The sequence below is a fragment of the Cryptotermes secundus genome, unplaced genomic scaffold (assembly GCF_002891405.2).
Source record: "Cryptotermes secundus unplaced genomic scaffold, Csec_1.0 scaffold1413, whole genome shotgun sequence".
Classification (NCBI taxonomy): Eukaryota; Metazoa; Arthropoda; class Insecta; order Blattodea; family Kalotermitidae; genus Cryptotermes; species Cryptotermes secundus.
Genome location: NW_019730119.1, coordinates 283,834 through 304,403, shown reverse-complemented (window position 1 = coordinate 304,403; position 20,570 = coordinate 283,834). Strand labels below are relative to the sequence as shown.

The 20,570-nt window shown below is 38.7% G+C and overlaps 1 protein-coding gene and 1 pseudogene across 3 annotated transcripts; one reads left to right on the top strand and one right to left on the bottom strand.

The window, feature by feature from the left end:
- Positions 1-431: 431 nt before the first annotated feature.
- LOC111866299 (probable dimethyladenosine transferase) lies at positions 432-20,568 on the bottom strand. Of its 3 annotated transcripts, none has more exons than XM_023855113.2 (6): positions 20,278-20,568; positions 13,706-13,829; positions 6,576-7,066; positions 4,410-4,631; positions 2,704-2,810; positions 432-616 (listed from the first exon to the last, which is right to left on the bottom strand). In XM_023855113.2, exons 2-6 carry the CDS (start codon positions 13,761-13,763, stop codon positions 571-573), a joined length of 924 nt encoding a protein of 307 aa, XP_023710881.1. In that variant the 5' UTR covers positions 13,764-13,829; positions 20,278-20,568; the 3' UTR covers positions 432-570. The 3 variants fall into 3 exon arrangements, with proteins under 3 accessions (XP_023710881.1, XP_033608085.1, XP_023710882.1); XM_033752194.1 differs by lacking the exon at positions 20,278-20,568 and adding an exon at positions 14,000-14,016; XM_023855114.2 differs by lacking the exon at positions 20,278-20,568 and adding an exon at positions 13,955-13,978.
- LOC111866296 lies at positions 14,117-20,135 on the top strand (annotated as a pseudogene).
- Positions 20,569-20,570: the final 2 nt, after the last annotated feature.

Genomic DNA, 20,570 nt, shown 5'->3' with positions numbered 1-20,570 from the left:
GATTTCAGACCAAGAACATCACAAATGCTTTATTCTGAAGGTGTTAACTTTTTTCTTTTTGGAATTGCATGTTAGAAAGCACCCCCCCTCCAAGTTCCGAGGTAGAAAATGTATGGAACTATACCTCAAATTGTCACGTCTTCATGGCATGATAATTAAGGACAGGCACAATTTCCAACTTTCATTTTCTACTGACCACATAAACTTAATACCATTATACCACCCTATAAAAACTGCCACTTCATGACATGTTTTATGTAACAGAATACCTTTTCATTTGAGAGAGCAGGTAGTAATTTTTATATGATGGTTTGTGAATTTCAAATTAAATTAATTCTGAATATTGGTCATGGTATTGGTTCTGCAGGTATTATGAGTATACAGCCCTCCCCTACCTGAACTCTTTTTTATTGACTTGATAGTGTATTCTAATTAAATCATTTGATTGTGACAATGATATAAAATTGGAAAACCCGTTTGAAGTGCCTGAATTCAACATCTTTTACAAATGTTTGTAGTATATCTTTCATGGCATAACTGCGTACACTTGATACCACGCCACATCCCACATCATGAGGAAAAATGTATTCCTTCCACATTGAAAGTATGAAGCAGCCTGAAACAAGAAGAGTGATGAACTGTTATCAATTTTTAGCATATTCATTAACTGCAGTTCATACTGTGTCTTTATAAGGCCCTTTATCGTACAGTGAAACCCCCATTTAATGTTTCTCAGTTCAAGGTTTTCCCTCATTTAACATTAAATTTAAATTACCTGAAGTCAATAATCTCACTGTTTAATAAGCCCAATTTATGACTTTCCTCAACTCAGTGCTCAGATCAACAGGCATACTTTCATGAATGGAATGATTTGGAAAGTTTCATCAACATAAATAATTATGTAGCAATAAGAAAAAATTAAGTTTCTATCTGTAGTTGAACAGTATAAAAACCCACTGAAAACATGTATCAACATGTTGCAGCTGTTGAAAGTCACTCAGCAAGATGATAAAAACAGATCATGTGACCATTATATACTTTCATACAGTGTCTTGGATCAAATTAAGATGATGTCTGCTATTCACTGACAAGTGGAGTATCTGTCATCCCTAATGGCCAGTCTTGCATAAATGCTAAGTTTTCAGATGTTTGGCTTTTAGCTGCAGAAGAATCCTGGATTAAGTAAAACCTTAATTTTAACCCTTTTAAATCTGACTGCAACTACAAATGGTAAAAGCCATGAAAGCAACTCATACACATTGTAGGATCTGAGGTTCTCACAGCAGTAGAAAGGAAAACTGCCATCTCCTGGGATATAGCACCATGTAGTCTGTATATAAACCATCGTTTTGGAGGAACCTATCACCTCAATCTTCAGAGCAAGAAACCAGCAAGAGCAGGTGGCTAGGCAGAATGAGCTGTCAGTTGGCATAACAATTATATAGGAATCAGAGGGTAAGAGGAATGGGTGTTGCCCAGTCCCTACTCGCTCACTACTATCTCTCTCTTGCCTGGATTCGCAGGTGAGCCAATAGGAACCAAGAGCTTTGTAGGAGTGTGCAAGGGCCAGTTTCAGAAAACAGGAGTATTCATGAGGCGGATAGCAGACAAGTAGGAGGAAGTAGACCAGGGTCAAGTGGCTAGCAGACCAGAGGTGGTAGGTGAGTCAGTCGGCTAGGGTGTTGAGTGGATCCATGTGGCCTCACAGAGATCAGAGATCCTGAGCATTGCGGTACAATACGATCTAAGTGAGGCCATGTGGATCTGCTCCACAGCCTAGCCGACTGACTTCCAACTCATTTCCGTCTCTAATGCAACCCAAAAGTTGTCACAATCTCTCTTTTATTTAAAATTACAGTAATATCACATCAATTGCTGTGTTTCGGCTCTACTCGGCCGTTTCAGGCAACTGTTCACTTATTGAACTGTCGCAGTGACTAAATCATAAGTCAGTTGCCTGAAGATGGCCAAGTAGGGATGAATTTAGTGTCATTTTAAATAAAAGAGACTGTGAATAGTTTTAGGATGCATCAGAGAAGGAAATGAATGAGTGAGTGATATATCAATGTAACAGGATGCTCAAATATAAAATTACTTAGAGAGTCTGTCAACAGGCACAAGAAAACCCTGACAATTATACAGTGTAGTATGGGATGTCTTGGGTTGGAGGCACTGCACCATAGTCTTCTCTGCTATTAATAATACAACTTAATTGGTGTTATTTTCTAGATTAAAGTCTAGCAATAATTCTTCCAAAACTGATGTTTTATGTCTTTATTACACTGTCACACCTACATGAAACATAAATGTGCCATTCTGCACATGTTGTTGCTGTACAAGCAATGACACATATTTCATTAAGTTGAAAATTTAATATTGATGTTGTGAACTCTGAGGCTCTGGCAGCAGTGACTGAAGAGCATTGTCTTCTGGGTATGGTACATATATTTTGGTCAACAGGTACCAAAGTTTCAAAGCAAATTGTTCCCTTCAGATTCAGGATGGAAGAGTCTATTCTATCCTGAAAACAGAGGCAGCAAGTTCCCTTGAAACTGATGGTACTATCTATTAAACAACATAGTTTCGCAATTAACGTCAATTGGACTGACATTCCACTGTATTAGAAATTCAGAAAGTGAAAAGCAAATTAACATTTTCACTCATTTTCTCATGCTTACAGCTAGGAAATGACCAAACACTTACATCATAAAGTCATCAATGTCCATAGTCCTGGCTCGCTTCAATTCTGAATTACTATTCTGTAAAATGTTTTCAATTTTCTGTTTCATGTCAAAGCTGTCTGGTATATCCTGAAACACAAAATAATTTATCATTCATTTGTGAAATGAACAACTGACTCTCCAGCCAAACACTAGGTCAAAGATGAAGTCCCAAGACGTGATCAACACTGTCATACTGTGGCAACCTGGAGTACAGTGTAACTCAAATGTTATCAAATGAATATGGGCACCCACACTGTTAGAAAGGCCTGCATTATTTGAGAAAGAATAATCTCTGCTATAATTAACCAAGATAAGAATTAATTATGATGGTTATTAAGCAATGTTGTACCAGTTGCTGAGATATGTACTAGCAATGGCACCCAAGTTCTGAACATCAGAACATCAGGTTTTAGTTTTACTTGATGATGGACAAACTCATTCCACCACTTCAATGTAATGAACTAAAGATGCTCCAACTAACTTACATTAACAATACCATTTTTAACTGCTGAGAATACAGTCAAAATTAATCAGTATTTTATTCTGATTTTATTTTATTGGGTTGGGCTGACATCAATTAAAGTAATTCATTCCCATTTATTATAACGTGCATATTTACATTATTTGGGGGATTTGATTTATGAAGAATATTACACTGCACTGTGCCTATACAGAATTAATGTATTATGAACATCTGGAAATTTTCTGGAGACACTTTGGTTCCCACATGGTTGGACTTTGTTTTAAGGCCAATTCGTTACCTCCACAGCATGGCATCTTCAGGACAGAAGTAAAGTAAAGAGATAAGCACAACCATGTATTGGAATCCTACTGAGCTCTGGGACTACACTGTTTGCTTAGATGGCCAACAGAGTTGGGTGAGGGAGCTTTGTTCAAAACAAGCCAATGGCTAATAGAGATTAATCTCAACATGTGACATCACAGGACCTCCTGATTTTCAGAGAGGGGTGTGCTCGAGGTACATACAACTCGAAGACATTGGCATTTTGTAATTCAAAGCAGCTCCATATGCACATGCACACGCCCATATTTGAAAACATTTTTGCCTCAAAGTTTTAATTTAAATTTATCAAAATATGCACATAAAGTTGTCCATGTGCTTAATTAATTAAGCACTATGCCATGAAGACATATGGGGGAGTGGAGGTATAGCTCCACCATTGTTGACCCTGGCATTATATGGAGGTGAGTGGTCAGCTTCATGCCCTGGGTGCTCTGCCCCCCATACAAATCAGATATGAGGCTGGATGCTGTGAACATAAGATTTTACCCTGCTGTGAATCAAACCCAGGTCTTCCGGCCTGCAGCCTGTCGCTATACTGCCTGTGCTACCCTGACTCCTATCTACATATATCTGCTTCTAATTTTGAAATTAAACACATTTTATCATTCTTGCAGTGATGAGTGCACAAGCAAAACAACTTCATTGTGCCACCAAATTAAAAAAAAAAAAGAAATCTGAATTAGAGGTGAAACATTGTGATTTCTGTCATGATTGCTACATGCACCTTCCCCATACAGCAACCTATGAGAAAAAACCTCCAAACCCTGAGCTAACCACTGTCTTCAGTTGTCTCAAATTAGTTGCTTTTTGTGTAAACCTCACCTTACATCTCTGTAGCCCACTTAAGGCTTCTGACCATATCACTAATTATTACAACTCACAATGTTGCTGAGGGAGCAGTGAATCCGGTAATTCTTCTCCAGTGCAGCAATAACAGCTGACTGTTTGAATGCTGCACTAAGTGTCCTGTTCTTCCGCACAAAAGCTATCCTAGTGAGACCATCCCACTCGGTGAAATTAATTGGTGGTGGTGGGTTTCGTGGTTCCAATCGCACAACACTAGATTCCACTTTTGGTGGTGGCCGGAAATTATTCTTGCCAACCTTATGAAATATTACAAAAACTGATATAAGAATATACAGCATATTAAATGCACAACTAGTAATTTGGTTGTGTCCCCTTTATTTCTCTACACATAAGAGTAACAAACGCTATGGAAGTACAAAGTAATATTCTGCCACAGATTCCAGAATATACAATAAAAATAAGTGTACTAGGCGATCACCCACTTTGTTATGTTACTTTTGTGACCTATACCAGCCCTATGTTGCACGACAGCTATTGCTCATGTGCGTGGCCCTCCTGGCCGAGCAATACATTTTATTGCTGCTACTACAACTGCTTTACCTAGGTTAAAATATGGTCACAAACCCCACAGCATTTGGAGATTTAAAATCATTGATCCATGGATAATAGAGATTAACAGAGACGGCTGTTAATTTGGATAACCTTCTGTTAATCACTACACTCTGAATATGCATTACGTGTTCACTGGAAACCATATATAACTCACATATTTATATACAATTTTTGGAAGACCCAGAGAATCAGAAAGGACTAGAATTAAATTGGCTAAATAAAATACTTATATATGCTAATAATGCTTTTATACAGAAATTCATTTACAATTCAGCCATGAAACTGAGGTAAAGCTAAATATATATGAATACCCATGCCATTAAATATGACCTGTAATAAAACCATAATATAATAATGAGAAATAGAATATTTTAAAATATGAAACAAGAGGTTCCCAGAGAAAATATACTGCTGTGTCCAAACCTTTCTGAGTGTACATCACACTTTGAATAGGAAACCTTAGAGAAGAAAAGTCCTGTGTGTTCAATGAGATATCTACTATAGTGATTCTGGTCCCCACTGTATGTTGAAAATTCAGTCTAATAAATTTCTAATGTTAACATAACAATCTACATCACTATCAGGTTATGACATAACCTCAAAGATGTTTTAGACATATCTTCATTATCAGTGTTTCATGATGAACAAACAGATAGTGATATAAGGTCTGACAGTAAGTAGATATCTTTGTAAAAAATATGTATTGTATATATCATCAGTAATCTTTACCGAATGTCATGATCTTAAAAATACTCACTTTCTAACTTTATACATAAATTACTATGTCTCTGCCATGTATCAATACACTGCTAAAATCATTCTTCAGAAGTCTCATCACATTGCCCAAATGCCTTCAAATTATTCCAAATGACAGCCTTATAAGACTTTCAATTCTCCAAACATAAAAAAGTCTCAAGGGACCAAATCAGGTAAGTGAGGTGGATGTGCCAATGCTTAGACGTTTCTGTCCAAAAACGGTTTCTGTACATCAGAAGGCAACTGTCATGATGCAAAATCTACTTATCTGGCGATATATTTTGTACTTTTCTTTAATGAATGCACTGCCTGCAATAAATGTTACAAAACTTGAAGCAAGAATTTTTTGTTGACTGTTTTCAGAAGAAATTCATGATAGGTAATTCATTTGACATCTGCATCATTTTGACTTTTGATTTGTACATGTCAGTTTAACTTTCTAACACCATTTATGTTTTTAAATCCCAAGTAAATCTAACTGGACCCCTCTGCAAGGACAAATCCTACCAATAGGATACTTCATAACACTGACCAATTATATTTATCATAGTGACTCTCTGATGTACCACACTGACATTCATATTCTCTCTCAAAATTGTAAAACAGACAGAGGTGCAAAGTGAAAGGTTTGTTACATGCTAAACAAATTTACTTATATTACTTTATAGCCTGATTTTGTTAAAAAAAAACACTGGCCAAATAACAACTTTCTAAGTCCATTTATTTTTCTGGAACATGAAATAAATCTGTGTGAACCTCTCTGCAAGGAGAAATCCTAACAAAAGAAAAAATATGTCAAAGACTGATCCATTACACTTAACACTGCAGTACCTCTTTGACCTACTGAAGTAACATTCATAAACACCACCAACCTTCATAAGTATATCCACTCTGGCAAGTAGCTGGGTGTTAACAGACAGTCTACAGTACAGCTTGTCACCTGGCTTGGCAACGAGCCTATAGGCAAACTCCCTTTGAAACATGATAACTGCACATCTGAAGAAAGGCCTATGCAGAAGCAACTTGAATACCAATGGGGAAGAGATCTGGTACGGTATATTAGCAACACACACATCAAAGAAAGGTAATTCTGTTTTCAATACATCACCAATCATAATCTGTAAATTGGACTGGTATGGTGTGCCTTGAACACGTTTCTGTAATTCTGCAACGAACCTAGGGTCAATTTCACAAGCCACAACTTTCTTTGTTTTCTCAAGCAACTTAATGGTCATGTTTCCAGTACCAGGACCAATTTCTAAAGCAACATCAGTTGGTCGTAGAGCAGCTTTATCCACCATACTCTGAATTATGAGTGGATTCTTCAAAATATGTTGACCAAAGTCCTTGTTGAAAAGGATTCCTGAAACAATGCAAGAAAACAATATGCTGAACACATAACTACCCAGTAAGGATCTCAGTAAGGAGGAGCATGTACTTACTGTAGAACATCAGATATAAAAGGGATCTTAATTACCAGACTGAAAAGGACTTTGAAAAAATGCCAAAAATATCAGCCATAGCAAAGATACTTAAAAGAAGAAGTGAAAGGAAAATAGAGGATGTACTTGGAGAAGATCAGTTTGGATTTAGAAGATGAAAAGGAACCACGGATGCAATTGGGATGTTGAGAATTATAGCGGAACGAACTTTGGAGATAGATGAAGAACTGTGTGTTTGCTTCATAGACTGGCAGAAGGCATTTGACCGGGTAAACTGGACAAAATTAATGCAGATCCTAAAAGAAACAGGTATTGACTGGCATGAAAGAAGATTGGTTAGCAAATTGTACATGGATCAGAAAGTTAGAGTACGACTGGACAGAGGGGAGACAGGAAGTGTGCAGATTGGAAGAGGAGTTCGACAAGGATGCTGTTTATCACCAATTCTGTTCAACTTGTACAGCGAATGCCTTACCAAGGAAGCTCTGGATGGGCTCGGTGACTTCAAAGTAGGAGGGCAAATTATTCAAACTGTGAAATATGCAGATGACCTTGTGTTAATGGCTAAGGAAGAAACTGTGCTACAGGGCATGATTGATAGACTAATTGAAATTGGAAGGTGCTATGGCATGGAAATGAATGTGGAGAAAACAAAAGTAATGAAAATTTCGAGACAACCAACCCCAGTCACAATAAAGATAGACCAAAAACAACTGGAGAATGTGAAATGTTTTAAATATTTGGGTAGCTTGTTAACAGATGATGGAAGGTGTACTTGTGAAATTAAATCCAGGATTGCCATGGCAAAAGCTGCATTTAGCAAGAAGAAGAATCTTTTTACCAGCAAATTGGACTTAAATTTGAGGAAGAAACTAGTGAAATGCTACATTTGGAGCATAGCTCTGTATGGGGCTGAAACATGGACACTTAGGGCAGTAGATCAGAAACATCTGGAATGTTTCGAAATGTGGTGTTGGAGAAGGATGGAGAAGATCAGTTGGACCGATTATGTGAGAAATGAAGAAGTGTTAATTAGAGTCAGTGAGCAGAGGAATATCCTACACTAAATAAGAAAATGGAAGGCTAATTGGATTGGTCATGTTTTACACAGAAACTGCCTTCTAAAAGAAGTTATCAAAGGAAAGATAGATGGGCGGATAGAAGTGACAAGATGACGAGGAAGAAGACGTAAGAAGATGCTGGATGACCTTGGGGACAGAAGAGGATACTGTCATTTGAAGGAGAAAGCTCTAGATCGCATTAAGTGGAGGAATTGTTTTGGAAGAGATTGTGGACCTGTCGTCTTGACAGATTACTGATGATGATGATCAATGATGGATTTGTTGGCCTTTTGATGTATCATGATATGCCTCACATGAGCAAGTGACTGGCTTGGGTGTGCACTTTGGACTGCAGACAGATCCCACATCTCACTGATGTGATACCTGTGAATAGGCACGGACACATTAGAATGGACTGCACCTTAATTCCACAGAAATAGGAAAGCTTGTGCACCTGACTGCAGGCAGATTTAGGTATAAACCAAACAGATGCTGCTAAGACTTTAACGATCACTGATACAAGATTTAGGTTATAGTGTTAACAGAGCTGAAGTACAGTAAGATCTAACTAATTTCAACTAACTGGGAGTGAACCCTTGTACAAACTGGTGACATTGTGAATTATATTAGTCCTACTGAAAATATGTTCAAGGAAGTTATAAAATGGTTTTCACATATCTTTTGTTATGTCTTAAAACATTATAGGTAGCCTACATACTTAGTATTATTGAGGCTGTTTAAAAATTGAACTTATTTTGGTTTGTGTCCCTCTTTTGTAGTGTTCTTCTACTATATCTTGCCTCATTCCCCTCAACATTAGGTAATATTTGTTGTATTGTAGGTCAGAGTCCACAAAACTGTTGATGGAGTCCAAAGTTTTATTTACAGATGAAATCTTAAATTCCATTAACAACAAAACGCACACTGATGGAACATCCTGTCACACTGAAGTGTGTAGTTTGGTGAGCTCCTGTTCACAGATAGTCTTGTTTTGAAAAATTTGGAGAGTGGAGGATTCTGATACATTCCTGGGTTTTTGAGAGGGCTGTTTGCACAACTTTTTATCTTTTGTTCCTACCAGCCAAGACCATGCACCTATCCGCACTCGATTCTTCAAGACAGAAAACTATGGACACACTCTGAACCTGAAGACAGAGGCAGCATTTACTATAACCACACAGGAACAGAATTAACATCAATTCTTTTATAACTGTATCAATGGTGTCTTTACCAGACTGAATAAACTTACATTACTAAAAGTTCTGTCTTCTGGGTTATGACACTGGTTACTGACATTTTGGAGGAACATGCTACCTCCATCCTGAGGGTTTAAGTAAGTCTGTATGATGAACTAACTGGGTATTCCTACTGGCCTAGACTGGGCTCCACCTCCTTTCTCCCTCCTGTGGGTCTGAGTGATCACCTTTCTTGCAAGCTGCCTATATAACCCAATATAGGAATGCAGTGTATCACAACTCAAAAGACCAGAATTTAAACTTACATTAAATTGTAAAAAACAAACTTCATGAAATTTGATACTGACAGCAAAGAATGTAGTAATCTAAATACCTACATTACTAACGAATACCATGGAGCAGAGTCCATCTTCAGAAGCTGCCAGCTGTGCAGCTACTCAGGAATTTCCCAACATTTTATGATGGAACCTGATGCTTCATTACTACATTCACAAGACCCCTCCACTGGTCCCTATCCTCAGCCGCATCAATCCAGTCCATACCACCCTATCATATCTCCCTATGATATGTTTTAATATCATCCACCCACCTACATCTTGGTCTTCCTAGTGGTCTCTTTCTTTCTGGCTTTCCCACCAGTATCCTACACGCATTCCTCTTCAGCCACAATTCTGGGTACATGCTCTTCCCATCTCATCCCTCTTGGCTTGATCATTCTAATTACACTTGGAAAAGAGTACAAGTCATTAAGCTCCTCACTATGCAGTTTTCTCCAGCTTTTTGCCACTTCATCTCTCTTCAGTCCAAATACTCTCAACACCCTGTTCTCAAACACCCTCAATCTATGTTCCTCCCTTAATGTCAGAGACTAAGTTTCACACCCATACAGAACCACAGGCAAGATTATAGTTTGTATATTCTAATTTTTATGTTTTTAGACAGCAGACATGAAGACAAGAGCTTCTGGCCTGAATGGTAGCAAGGATAACCCAAATTCAACATCCTCTTAATTTCCTCAAGAATCAAATTTGATCTGTTACTCTCATTCGTAAATATTTTAACTGTGCCATATTTTCAAAGGATTTATTAGCTATCTTTATGTCATGACTTTGCATCCAAAACTCTATGAGAATATTGTACAATACTTCCCTCTTAACTGAAACATAGGCTTTCTTGAAGTCTATGAATAGCTGATGTACTCCCATTTTTCTTTCTTCCAGCATTTGATGTATGCAAAAAATTTGATCAGTAGTTCTTGTGTCATGTCAAAACCAACACTGATCATTTCAAATAATATAGTCTACTTTACGTATCCACATATAATAATAAAACAACTGAAGAACAATTAAATTCCTTGCCCCACAACAGATGATAATTTGAACACATGATATAAAAGTATTTAGGCCAGCACTGAAAGTTAATATTTTATCTTACTCCTCGTATCTCTAGAATTAAAAAAAAAAAAAACTCCCCAAGCACTCTAAATATCTGTAGGGAAACGTGTATTTTATACAATTATTTTGCTCTGTATAATACAGGGAGGATTTTTAGTGTGTGGACCATGTCCATGGCTCTGCACTCCAGCGTGGTTGGTGCACCGCTTGCTACAAGCATACAAATGTTGCCAACAAATCAGCATGCCTGACAGCCCATAACATTCGCAATGAAGTAGTTACAATTTACAAACCATAGGAGGTGTTGAAAATACTATCCTCTCTACACGTGGATATTTTTTTGCATTAATTGTTTCATTAAAAGACAAAGGTGCAACAATCCTTCTTGCACTTACAGCACACCAAACACCAACTTCTTTCACTAGACTCTGACACTCAGTCTCTTGAGCTAGACTTTTCAGTGATTTTCTAGGTGTATCTTCAAGGCTGGCACCTATGGCATCTAACTTCTCAGTTTATTGAGTCCCGTTGTTCTAAGTTTATTCACAAAATTGTGAATTGTCTGTCTGCTGGGAACACGTTCATCACAAAATTTTCGCCTACAGTCTCTAGCAGATCTGTATTTCACGTGGGTGACATACAGAAATTCACGTTGCTCCAAAGTATACCGCACCATTACATACCACACCACACACTAACTGTAGCTGAGAAAAATTGCTAATGAAGCTGATAACTGCTGACAAATCATAAACTCCCACACTGCTCGCCATGCAACATAGTACAGGGTGGGGCACAGAAACTTCCTTTTTGTGAAGACACACTGTGATGGCAGGGGAGATCACAGAAAAGTGGGGATAGGCTTGGCGAATGCAGCAGTCGCAGAAGTTTCTGTCTAATAACCCTCAGTAGGAAACATGAGGTGGACAAGTGAGCAGCATGCATTTGCTGTCGAAGCCTATTTTTCGAACAACCATTCCTACATAGCGGTGCAGCATGCGTTCTGTACTCACTTCAGAGTTATGCCCAGAGGTCCGGTTCCTGACCGGAGACTGATTGTTTTGTGGGTAGAGAACTTTAGGACAACCGGGAGTGTGGTGAAAAAATCATCAGGACGACAACGGACCGTTACAATGCCAGAAAATGTGGAGGCAGTTCGATGGTCGATTTTGAGATCTTTCTTGAACCAGCTCTTGAAGAAATGCATCTAGGAAATGTCTGGTTTCAACAAGATGGAGCCACGGCCCACACAGCCCGAGCTTCGATGACAGTTTTGAGGGCAAAGTTCCCGGGACAGCTCATCTCGCTTCGAGGTGACATCCCGTGGGCAGTGCACTCACCTGATCTAACGCCCTGTGATTTTTTTTATGGGGATACCTCAAGGCAGAGGTTTTTAAACATTGCCCCACAAACCTGCTTCAGTTGAAGAATGTTATTCGGCAGGAAGTAGCCCAAATTCCGGTGCACATGTTGGAACGTGCAGAGGGGAACTTCAGAAAACGGTTGCATTAGTGCATAGAGAATGGTGGCCACCACCTTCAAGATATTTTGTTTAAAACTACATGATTTAAAACTTTAAAGAATGTTCTTTCATTAGCTAAACATAAATTTTGTCTATCAGCAATAATTTTTCTTCTATTCACCTTAAAAAAAAAGGAAGTTTCTGCGCCCCACCCTGTACCATCAAGCGGTCCACAAGTTAATTACTTCCTTTCATTCCAAATGTTATTAGCCATCAGGCATGTTGATTCATTGGCAAAATGTGTATGCACCTCACAGCAAGTGGCGCACTGGCCGCCATGAAGCGCAGAGCTGTGGACCCAGTGTCCACATACTAAAAATCCTCTCTGTATAATATTTTCATTAAAAAGGTAAAGCTGGCCATGGAACCCATAGGGTTGTGAGACAGCCAGGCCCCAAAATTTTCTAGACAATCAGCTCACAGAAGGTGGCGAGATTGTCAGCCTTTTGCGACGGCTGCCCTTTACCCCCAGGAAGATTCCTGGTACTCATTTCTGTTGCGGGCACACAGTAGTGTAGTTGGTTGAGGCACTATGCTACAACCTGGAAGGTCGCAGGTCCAAGTCCCGATGTGGTGGATTTTTTCAATTGACCTAATGCTTCCAGCTGCACTATGGCCCTGGGGTTGACTCAGCGTTTATCAGAAATGAGTACCAGGAATCTTACTGGGGAGTAAAGGGTGGCCAGGGCATAAGGTTGACAACCTTACCGCCATCTGTGAGCAGACTGTCTAGATATTGTGGTACCCTACACATCTCACAACCCTATGGGCCTCAATGGCCTGTTACAGGGATAGCTTTACCTTTCTTTTTACTCATTTCTGTTGGAGGCTGGGTCGACATCAGGGCCACAGTGTGGCTGGAAGGATTAGCTCAATTAAAAAATCCAGTTACCTCATCAGGAACCTAATACGCTAACTTTTTTTAAACTCGCTTACTAGGAGGTGGAGTCCAACTGGGTTCACTCTGCACGGCGACCACTGATTGGCCTATTGTAGCCTTCCCCGGGTGATTATGATAATGGAGAATTTGGTGGAATGAAGAGTGGCAGGGAAAAACTAAGTACTCGGGAAAAAACCCGCCCCAGCGCCACTTTGTCCACCACAAATCCCACTTAACCAGACCCGGGGTCGAACACGGGCCGCTGCGGTGGGAAGCCAGAGACTAATCGCTTGAGCTATGGCAGGGCCTATACGTGATCTTCCTCTTTATGGCATACTAATAAGGCTGTAAATGACTGTAACAGTTATGTATTTATGATGGTAAGAAGTATTGTATTTTTATTATGTGATGTGTACATCCTTGACATAGTCCTACAACTGATTCATGGAGCGTAAACAAATTCAAATTCATAACTTCGCAATTCAATAAAAAGTATCTATATACCATTACCTTGTTTAACAACAGCTGCATGCTGCCGCGATTTCTTCTCAGCTTTAACCTTAGGCATTATACCCTCACATCCGTTGTAACAAGTGTAATAATGCTTTAGTCCTTGTAATAATATTAATCCAACCTATAAACAAAGTAACAGCTGAAACATATTATATACACGTGTAAAGGGAGTACATCGTGAATTAACACGCCTTGAGATACACCAGCACAATGAATGCGTATTGTAATATATGCTGAAGGTTAGACCGGTCAGACATCCCTCTCTTTTACAGCTGCAACCCATACACTAACCGCTGATAACATGCATGCCCCTGCAAACGCAATGCTATTGGTGGACAACATAGCCACCGTGGCTTCATAAAAGTACCACTGGTGCCTAATTGTCGAAGGTAAGTCTATCGATACAAAATGGCTACCGCCAGTAACGAGAGCTCGATCGGTATGAGGGTGTGTTATAATACCACCAACCTCCGTGTACTGCTCCCTCCAAAAGCATCACTAGTTCACACGAATAACTACAAATAATTTACAACCCTAGTCTTTTGTACCGCAGAGGATCTTATGCCATAATGTTTTTTTTTTGTTTTCGAACAGAGTTTAATATCACTTCACTCAGAACCATCTGGAGGGACATGAGTGAAGCGATATCAAAATCAGTTCGAAAACAGAAAAAAAAAATGCAATATGAACCTCTGCATTACAAGAGATCAGGTCGCAACATTATTTATCGGGAGAAATGTTATGCCAGTGCCTGTAAAGTATGAACTTTTCATTTACATCAATTCAACTAGTAGTGACTGGTAAAACCAAGAGGAAAACATGTTTCTTTCAAGCCTCCAAAGCATATGGCTTTCCTTTTAATTACTACAGCCAGAAAGGAACATGAAAGGACACATTTTTTAAAATAGGTTCAAGAAATTAATCCCAGCACAGTCTTTGTATGGTCTCATCACTGAAGTTTCTGCCCCTTTTTTCATAGTAGTATTACAAGTATGTACATATTCGGTGATATCAGTAATACTTGTTTCATCATGGAGGAAACTTCTCCCAAGTTTAAGTCCAATGGAAGATCGGATGGACAAAATAATGGAAACATTGAGAAACTGAGGGATAGAATTTAATTTCTTTTTTAATCTCATCACCACCTGGCAATTTATACCATTTCAACTTCAAATGGGCTATCATTAGGTACTAACAGCTCAGCCATATGTATTTCTATCTGCCTAACATCATTGACCCTATGTACGTTCAATAAATGAGAGTAGTTCTTCCACCTATTCAGAATGTTGTAGGAATCTGCAAGAAGATCACAATTCTCATCCTTTACTGAGTTAGTTCTACATTGGCAATCCTTCTTATAGGTATTCCTCTATATAGGTCTCTCACGTTCTTGTTCTTAGTATTAGTTACAAGCTCATTAATTCTGTCTTTTATATATTCCCTCTTTTTATTCCAGAAATGCCTGCTGGCTTCATACCTTATATTGTTCAGGTTATCTACATTTATTTGGTTTAGAGCTTGTAACCATTGCAATTTGTCTGGCCTCCTTCAATCTAATAATTCTGAGCATCGTAATTGTCGAACTGTGGCTTATGCTTGTTCAATTCAAGTTATTAACCTCAACTCTGGCTGAAATATTTATACTCTCTCTGATAGTTTCCCAAGCTGAATTAATATCCACACCATCTGATTTTTGCAAACCTGTGAACCTGTCTGAGATTTCAACAGATACTGTTCTTTACCCTCTACCTCATTTAAATTCTTGCAATTGAACCTCTCCATATGAACTTTGTGAGTTGTTTACTCACTGCCAGATAGTGGTCAGTATCACAGTCCAGGATGCAACACTACAAGATTATAATCTCAAAAGTTATGTACCATCACCATACTTTAACATTGACTTAAAAATAACATCTTGTAACAAACAAACAAACGAACAAAAAAAAACAAACACTTGCAGCCTGTAGTCCGCAAGCGAACTGTACTGACTGAGCGACCGCCGCTGGTTGGCGAAGTTAGCACCAACTTTTGTGGACAGAGGGTGTCACACGGTCAGTGCAATGGATCCCCACTGGAGCTGCTATTTCCTTGAAATAGCTCCTCAATTATCCTCACAAGGCTGATTGGACCCCATTCCAGACCCATTACTTCTCAGATAATCTGGTAGCACTGGGAATCGAACCCAGGACCTTTGGATCTATAGCCAGAAACTCCAACCACTAGACCACAGAGACGGTCACAATAACATCTTGTAGGTACAGTAAACCCTCGCTAATCTGATGTAAGTAGGGAGATAGGTCATCCAGATTAAGCAATAATACACATCAGTGAAGTAAAAGGTGTTCCTAAAAGACAAGAAAACTTAGAACACAAATAAATGGAAAATTTAAATAAGTAGTGCTGATGAAAATAAACACAAATATCACTGTAGAACTTTCACTCAAAACTATAAAAAGGCAATATATTTATTCATCAATAGAAGACTCAGGACTTGTTCTTGTTTTTGAACATAATAATGCAGGCTTGAAGAAACTGTAATGTTGTGGCTAAATAGACAAATGACTGATCTGCCTCCCTAAAAGCCATGTCTTTTTAAAGTATGTACCCAACTGTGACCAGAATTTTTCATTTTTCAGTTTTCAGTCTGGATTATCTGACACCCAGATCAACTGTAACCACATTAGCAAGGGTTTACTGCATAATTATGATGTTTCCATACCCAATTTCACACACCTTGCTTCAGTGGTTCTTTCAGCAAACTGACGGTTGAAGATTATATTCACATATCTGCCATGTTATTTTAAATGCTAAAAGGAAAAAGAAACAGTCTTAACAAACTGCATATTTTTCCAAGATATTATAATACACCAATTTGTGGACCCTAAGTGAGTGACCCTTGTGTTACTCCCTCTTCACAAATTTGTGTCTGTCATGTTGCTATTATTGAGTGTAGGACATTAAAAAGTATGGTACTGAGGTTATCTGCAATAGCATAATGTCCATACCAAGTTTTGTGAAAATAAAATGCGGATTAAAAGTTTAAATGGGTTAAACACAGATCTCTTAAGCCACTGGCAACTGCTATGAGACAACCAGCATCTACATTGTACAAGTTAATGTGCTACACTAACATACCTGATGATGGTTGCATGATTGAAACATGTATCAATATACAGTGATTGTGAATGGCTAAATAAAATTATAGGGCCTTAGAACATCCCAATTTCTGCATAGAGGATGGAAACCTTGGCCTGAGGAGTTATGTGGTGCATGCACGCACGCACACAGATATATAGAATGGGTTTATCTAACACTCTTTGAAGAGGGCTCAAAGATGAAGACTTCATGTCATTTCAGAATTCCTTCAGATTAACAGATATCAAATTTGACATACAACCAGTACTTCCAAAAGTGAAGTGTATGATTCGGAAATTTAATACAGATATGACAGAAGCATTGTCTACAAAGACAAGCCAGAAACCTCTAAGGCTCTTGTCTACAGGCGACGCATACAGTAGTCTGGGGTAGTCTGATTGGTTGATATATACTAGCAGATGGTGAGGTCGCTTTATGAAACACTACAAGAACTTATTAATGCGAGTACTGTACGGACACACCCTGGGTTACACAAGACTTGAATTATGCAAATTGTTGTTCCATAAGGCGCACGATAAAATAAAATAAAATGAAATGCAAATATTTGTTGTTCTAAATGTTAGTTTTCTATGCTTACAATGAATTTTTTAATGTTTTCATTTTTTTCTACAAATCACAAACATGTATACATATACTACAGTAACGATTTCGACTTGCACAAAATTCAGGTCACACAAGACCTGGAATGGAATGATTATGTATGTCCGAAAGCTTCTGTACTGTAAAATCAACTTAACTACATATCAAATTTATAACAGTCTTGCCCAGGAGGTCACAGGACTGATATTCCATGCCCCCTGCCTCGATTGAGATCCCAAGTTAAGATCCTGTCACTGGAAGTAGTGGAATCACCATTTTGGGTGTCTCCAGGGATCCAAAAATATGAGTATCCATTTGCCAAGTACAAGAATTTAGCTAACATATTGTCATGATTTAGGGGTGACTACAGATAGGGTACGGATCAGTGAATGGATTTATTGACCACTTATGCACACCACTCGGAACTACAAGTAATTATAGTGCCACCACTAATCTCCACAATTCACAAATCACCAGAGCACCTGCTAAACCTTTTTCCAGCCTCCTTGTGTTCATCAGCCATTCCTTGGCAACGGCTTCTAACAGTGGAGATTTTTCAGTTTCATGCATACAGGTTCCATCTTCACAGCCTCCTGTGCACAACTGACTACAGGCACACCTCATTTTACTGTGCTTCACAGATATTGCACTTTTTACAAATTGAAGGTTTGTCGAGCAAGTCTATCAGTGCCATTTTTCCTACAGCATAGGCTCACTTTGTGTCTCTGTGTCACATTTTTGCAATTCTCACAATATTTCAAGCTTTTTCATTATTATTATTATATCTGTTATGGTGATTTGTGATTAGTCATCTTTGATCTTACTGTTTAAATATATAATATACCATATAAGAACTTAATCAATAAATGCTATGTGTGTTCTGGCTGCTCTGACAGGCCATTCCCCATCTCTCGCCCTCTCCTCGGGCCCCCTTATTCCCTGAGACACAACAATATTGAAATTATGCCAATTAATAACCCTACAATGGCCTCTAAGTGTTCAAGTGTTCTCTCACTTTAAATCAAAAGCTAGAAATGATTAAGCTTAGGAGGAAGGAATGTCAACAGCAGAGATAGGCTGAAAGCTAGGCCACTTGTGCCAAACAGCGAAGTTGTGAATGCAAAGGAAAAGTTCTTGAAGGAAATTAAAAGTGCTATTCCAGTGAACACATGAATGATAAGGAAGCAAAACACCCTTTCTGATATGGAGGAAGTTTTAGTGGTCTAGATAGAAGACTGAACCAGCCACAACATTTCCTTAAACCAAAACCTATGCCAGAGGAAGGCCCTAACTCTCTTCAATTCTAAAAAGTCTGAAGGAGGTGGGGAAGCTGTCTCTATAACATAAAAGTGCAAGGTGGAGCAGCAAGAGCTGATGCAGAAGCTGCAGTAAGTTATCCAGAAGATCTAGTTAAGAAAACTGATGACTGTGGCTACACTAAGCAACAGATTTTCAATGTAGGTGAAACAGCCTTATATTGGAAGGTGATAACATCAAGGACTTCCATTGCTAGAGAGAAGTCAGTGCCTGGCTTCAAAGCTTCAAAGGACAGCCTGACTCTCTTGTTAGGGGCTAATGTATCTGGTGATTTTAAGTTGAAGCCAGTGCTCACTTAATATCCTGAACATCCTAGGGACCTTAAGAATTATGCTCAAATCTTACATGCTAATCTACTTTGTGTGTGCTCTATAAATGGAATAACAAAGCCTGGATGAGAGCACATCTGTTTACAACATGGTTTATTGAATATATTATGCCCACTGCAGAGACCTACTGCTCAGAAAAAAAAAAGCCTCCTCCCAAAATATTACTGCTTATTGACAATGCACCTGGTCACCCAAGAGCTCTGATGGAGACGCACAATGAGATTGTTGTTCTTCTCATGCTTGCTAACACAATATCCAATCTGCCCCTCATGGATCAAGGGGTAATTTTGATGTTCAAGTCTTATTATTTAAGAAATTCATCTCATAAGGCTATAGCTGCCACAGAGGGCGATTCCTCTGACGGATCTGGGCAAAGTAAATTGAAAACATTCTGGAAAGGATTCACCATTCTAGATGCCATTAAGAACATTCGTGATTCATTGGAGGAGATCAAAATATCAACATTAACAGCAGTTTGGAAGAAGTTAATTCCAACCTTGATGGGTGACTTTGAGGGGCTCCAGACTTCAGCGGATGAATTTACTGCAGATGTGGTGGAAAAAGCAACAGAAATAGAACTAGAAGTGGAGCCTAAGATGTGACTGATTCGCTGCAATCTCGTGATAAAATTTTAACGGATGAGGACTTGCTTCTTATGGATAAGCAAAGAAAGTGGTTTCTTGAGATGAAATCTACTATTGGTAAAGATGCTGTGAACAATGTTGAAATGACAATAAGGTTTTAGATATTACATAAACTTAGTTGATAAAGCAGTGGCAGGGTTTGAGAAGACTGACTCCAATTTTCAAATAAGTTCTATTGTGAGTAAAATGCTATCAAACAGCATTGCATGCTACGGACAGATCTTTTGTGAAAGGAAGGGTGAATCGATTTGGCAGACTTCATTACTGTGTTATTTTAATAAATTGCCACAGCCGCCCCAACCTTCAGTAACCAGCACCCTGATCAGTCAGCAGCCATCAATATAAAGGCAAGACCCTCCAGCAGCATCAAGATTATGACTTGCTGAATGCTCAGATGGTTAGCACTTTTTGCAATAAAGTACTTTTTAATTAAGCTACATAAATTGTTTTTAGACATAATGCTACTGCACACTTAACAGATTACAGTATACTGTAAACATAACTATTATTTGCAGTGGGAAAGCAAAAAAATTGTGTGACTCACTTTGTTGTGATACTCGCTTTATTGTGGTGATCTGGAACTGAACCTGCAATATCTCCAACGTATGTCTGCACTCCCAGGCTGGCGGCCATTTCACACCAACCTCCTAGTTTTCACAGCCTGACATTCAACTGATAACACACTCAGTTGCTCCATTTGTCTTCCAGAAAACTCCTTGGCATGGAAAACCCCAGAAAACACTCCCATTTCCATTGCTGTAGTCCAACTGTTGCAGCTGCCTAGCAATGGGTTGCATAACACCATTAACAAGAGTAACTCTATTGCTGAAGAGGCCT

Bases quoted from the DNA above. Each gene is read 5' to 3' on its own strand.
- LOC111866299 (XM_033752194.1), bottom strand. The intron at 2,811-4,409 runs GTGAGTTGTAAT...TTTGTGTTTCAG, and splicing joins ACTGCTCCCTCAGCAACATT to GATATACCAGACAGCTTTGA. The intron at 617-2,703 runs GTAAGTGTTTGG...TTCTTGTTTCAG, and splicing joins GACATTGATGACTTTATGAT to GCTGCTTCATACTTTCAATG.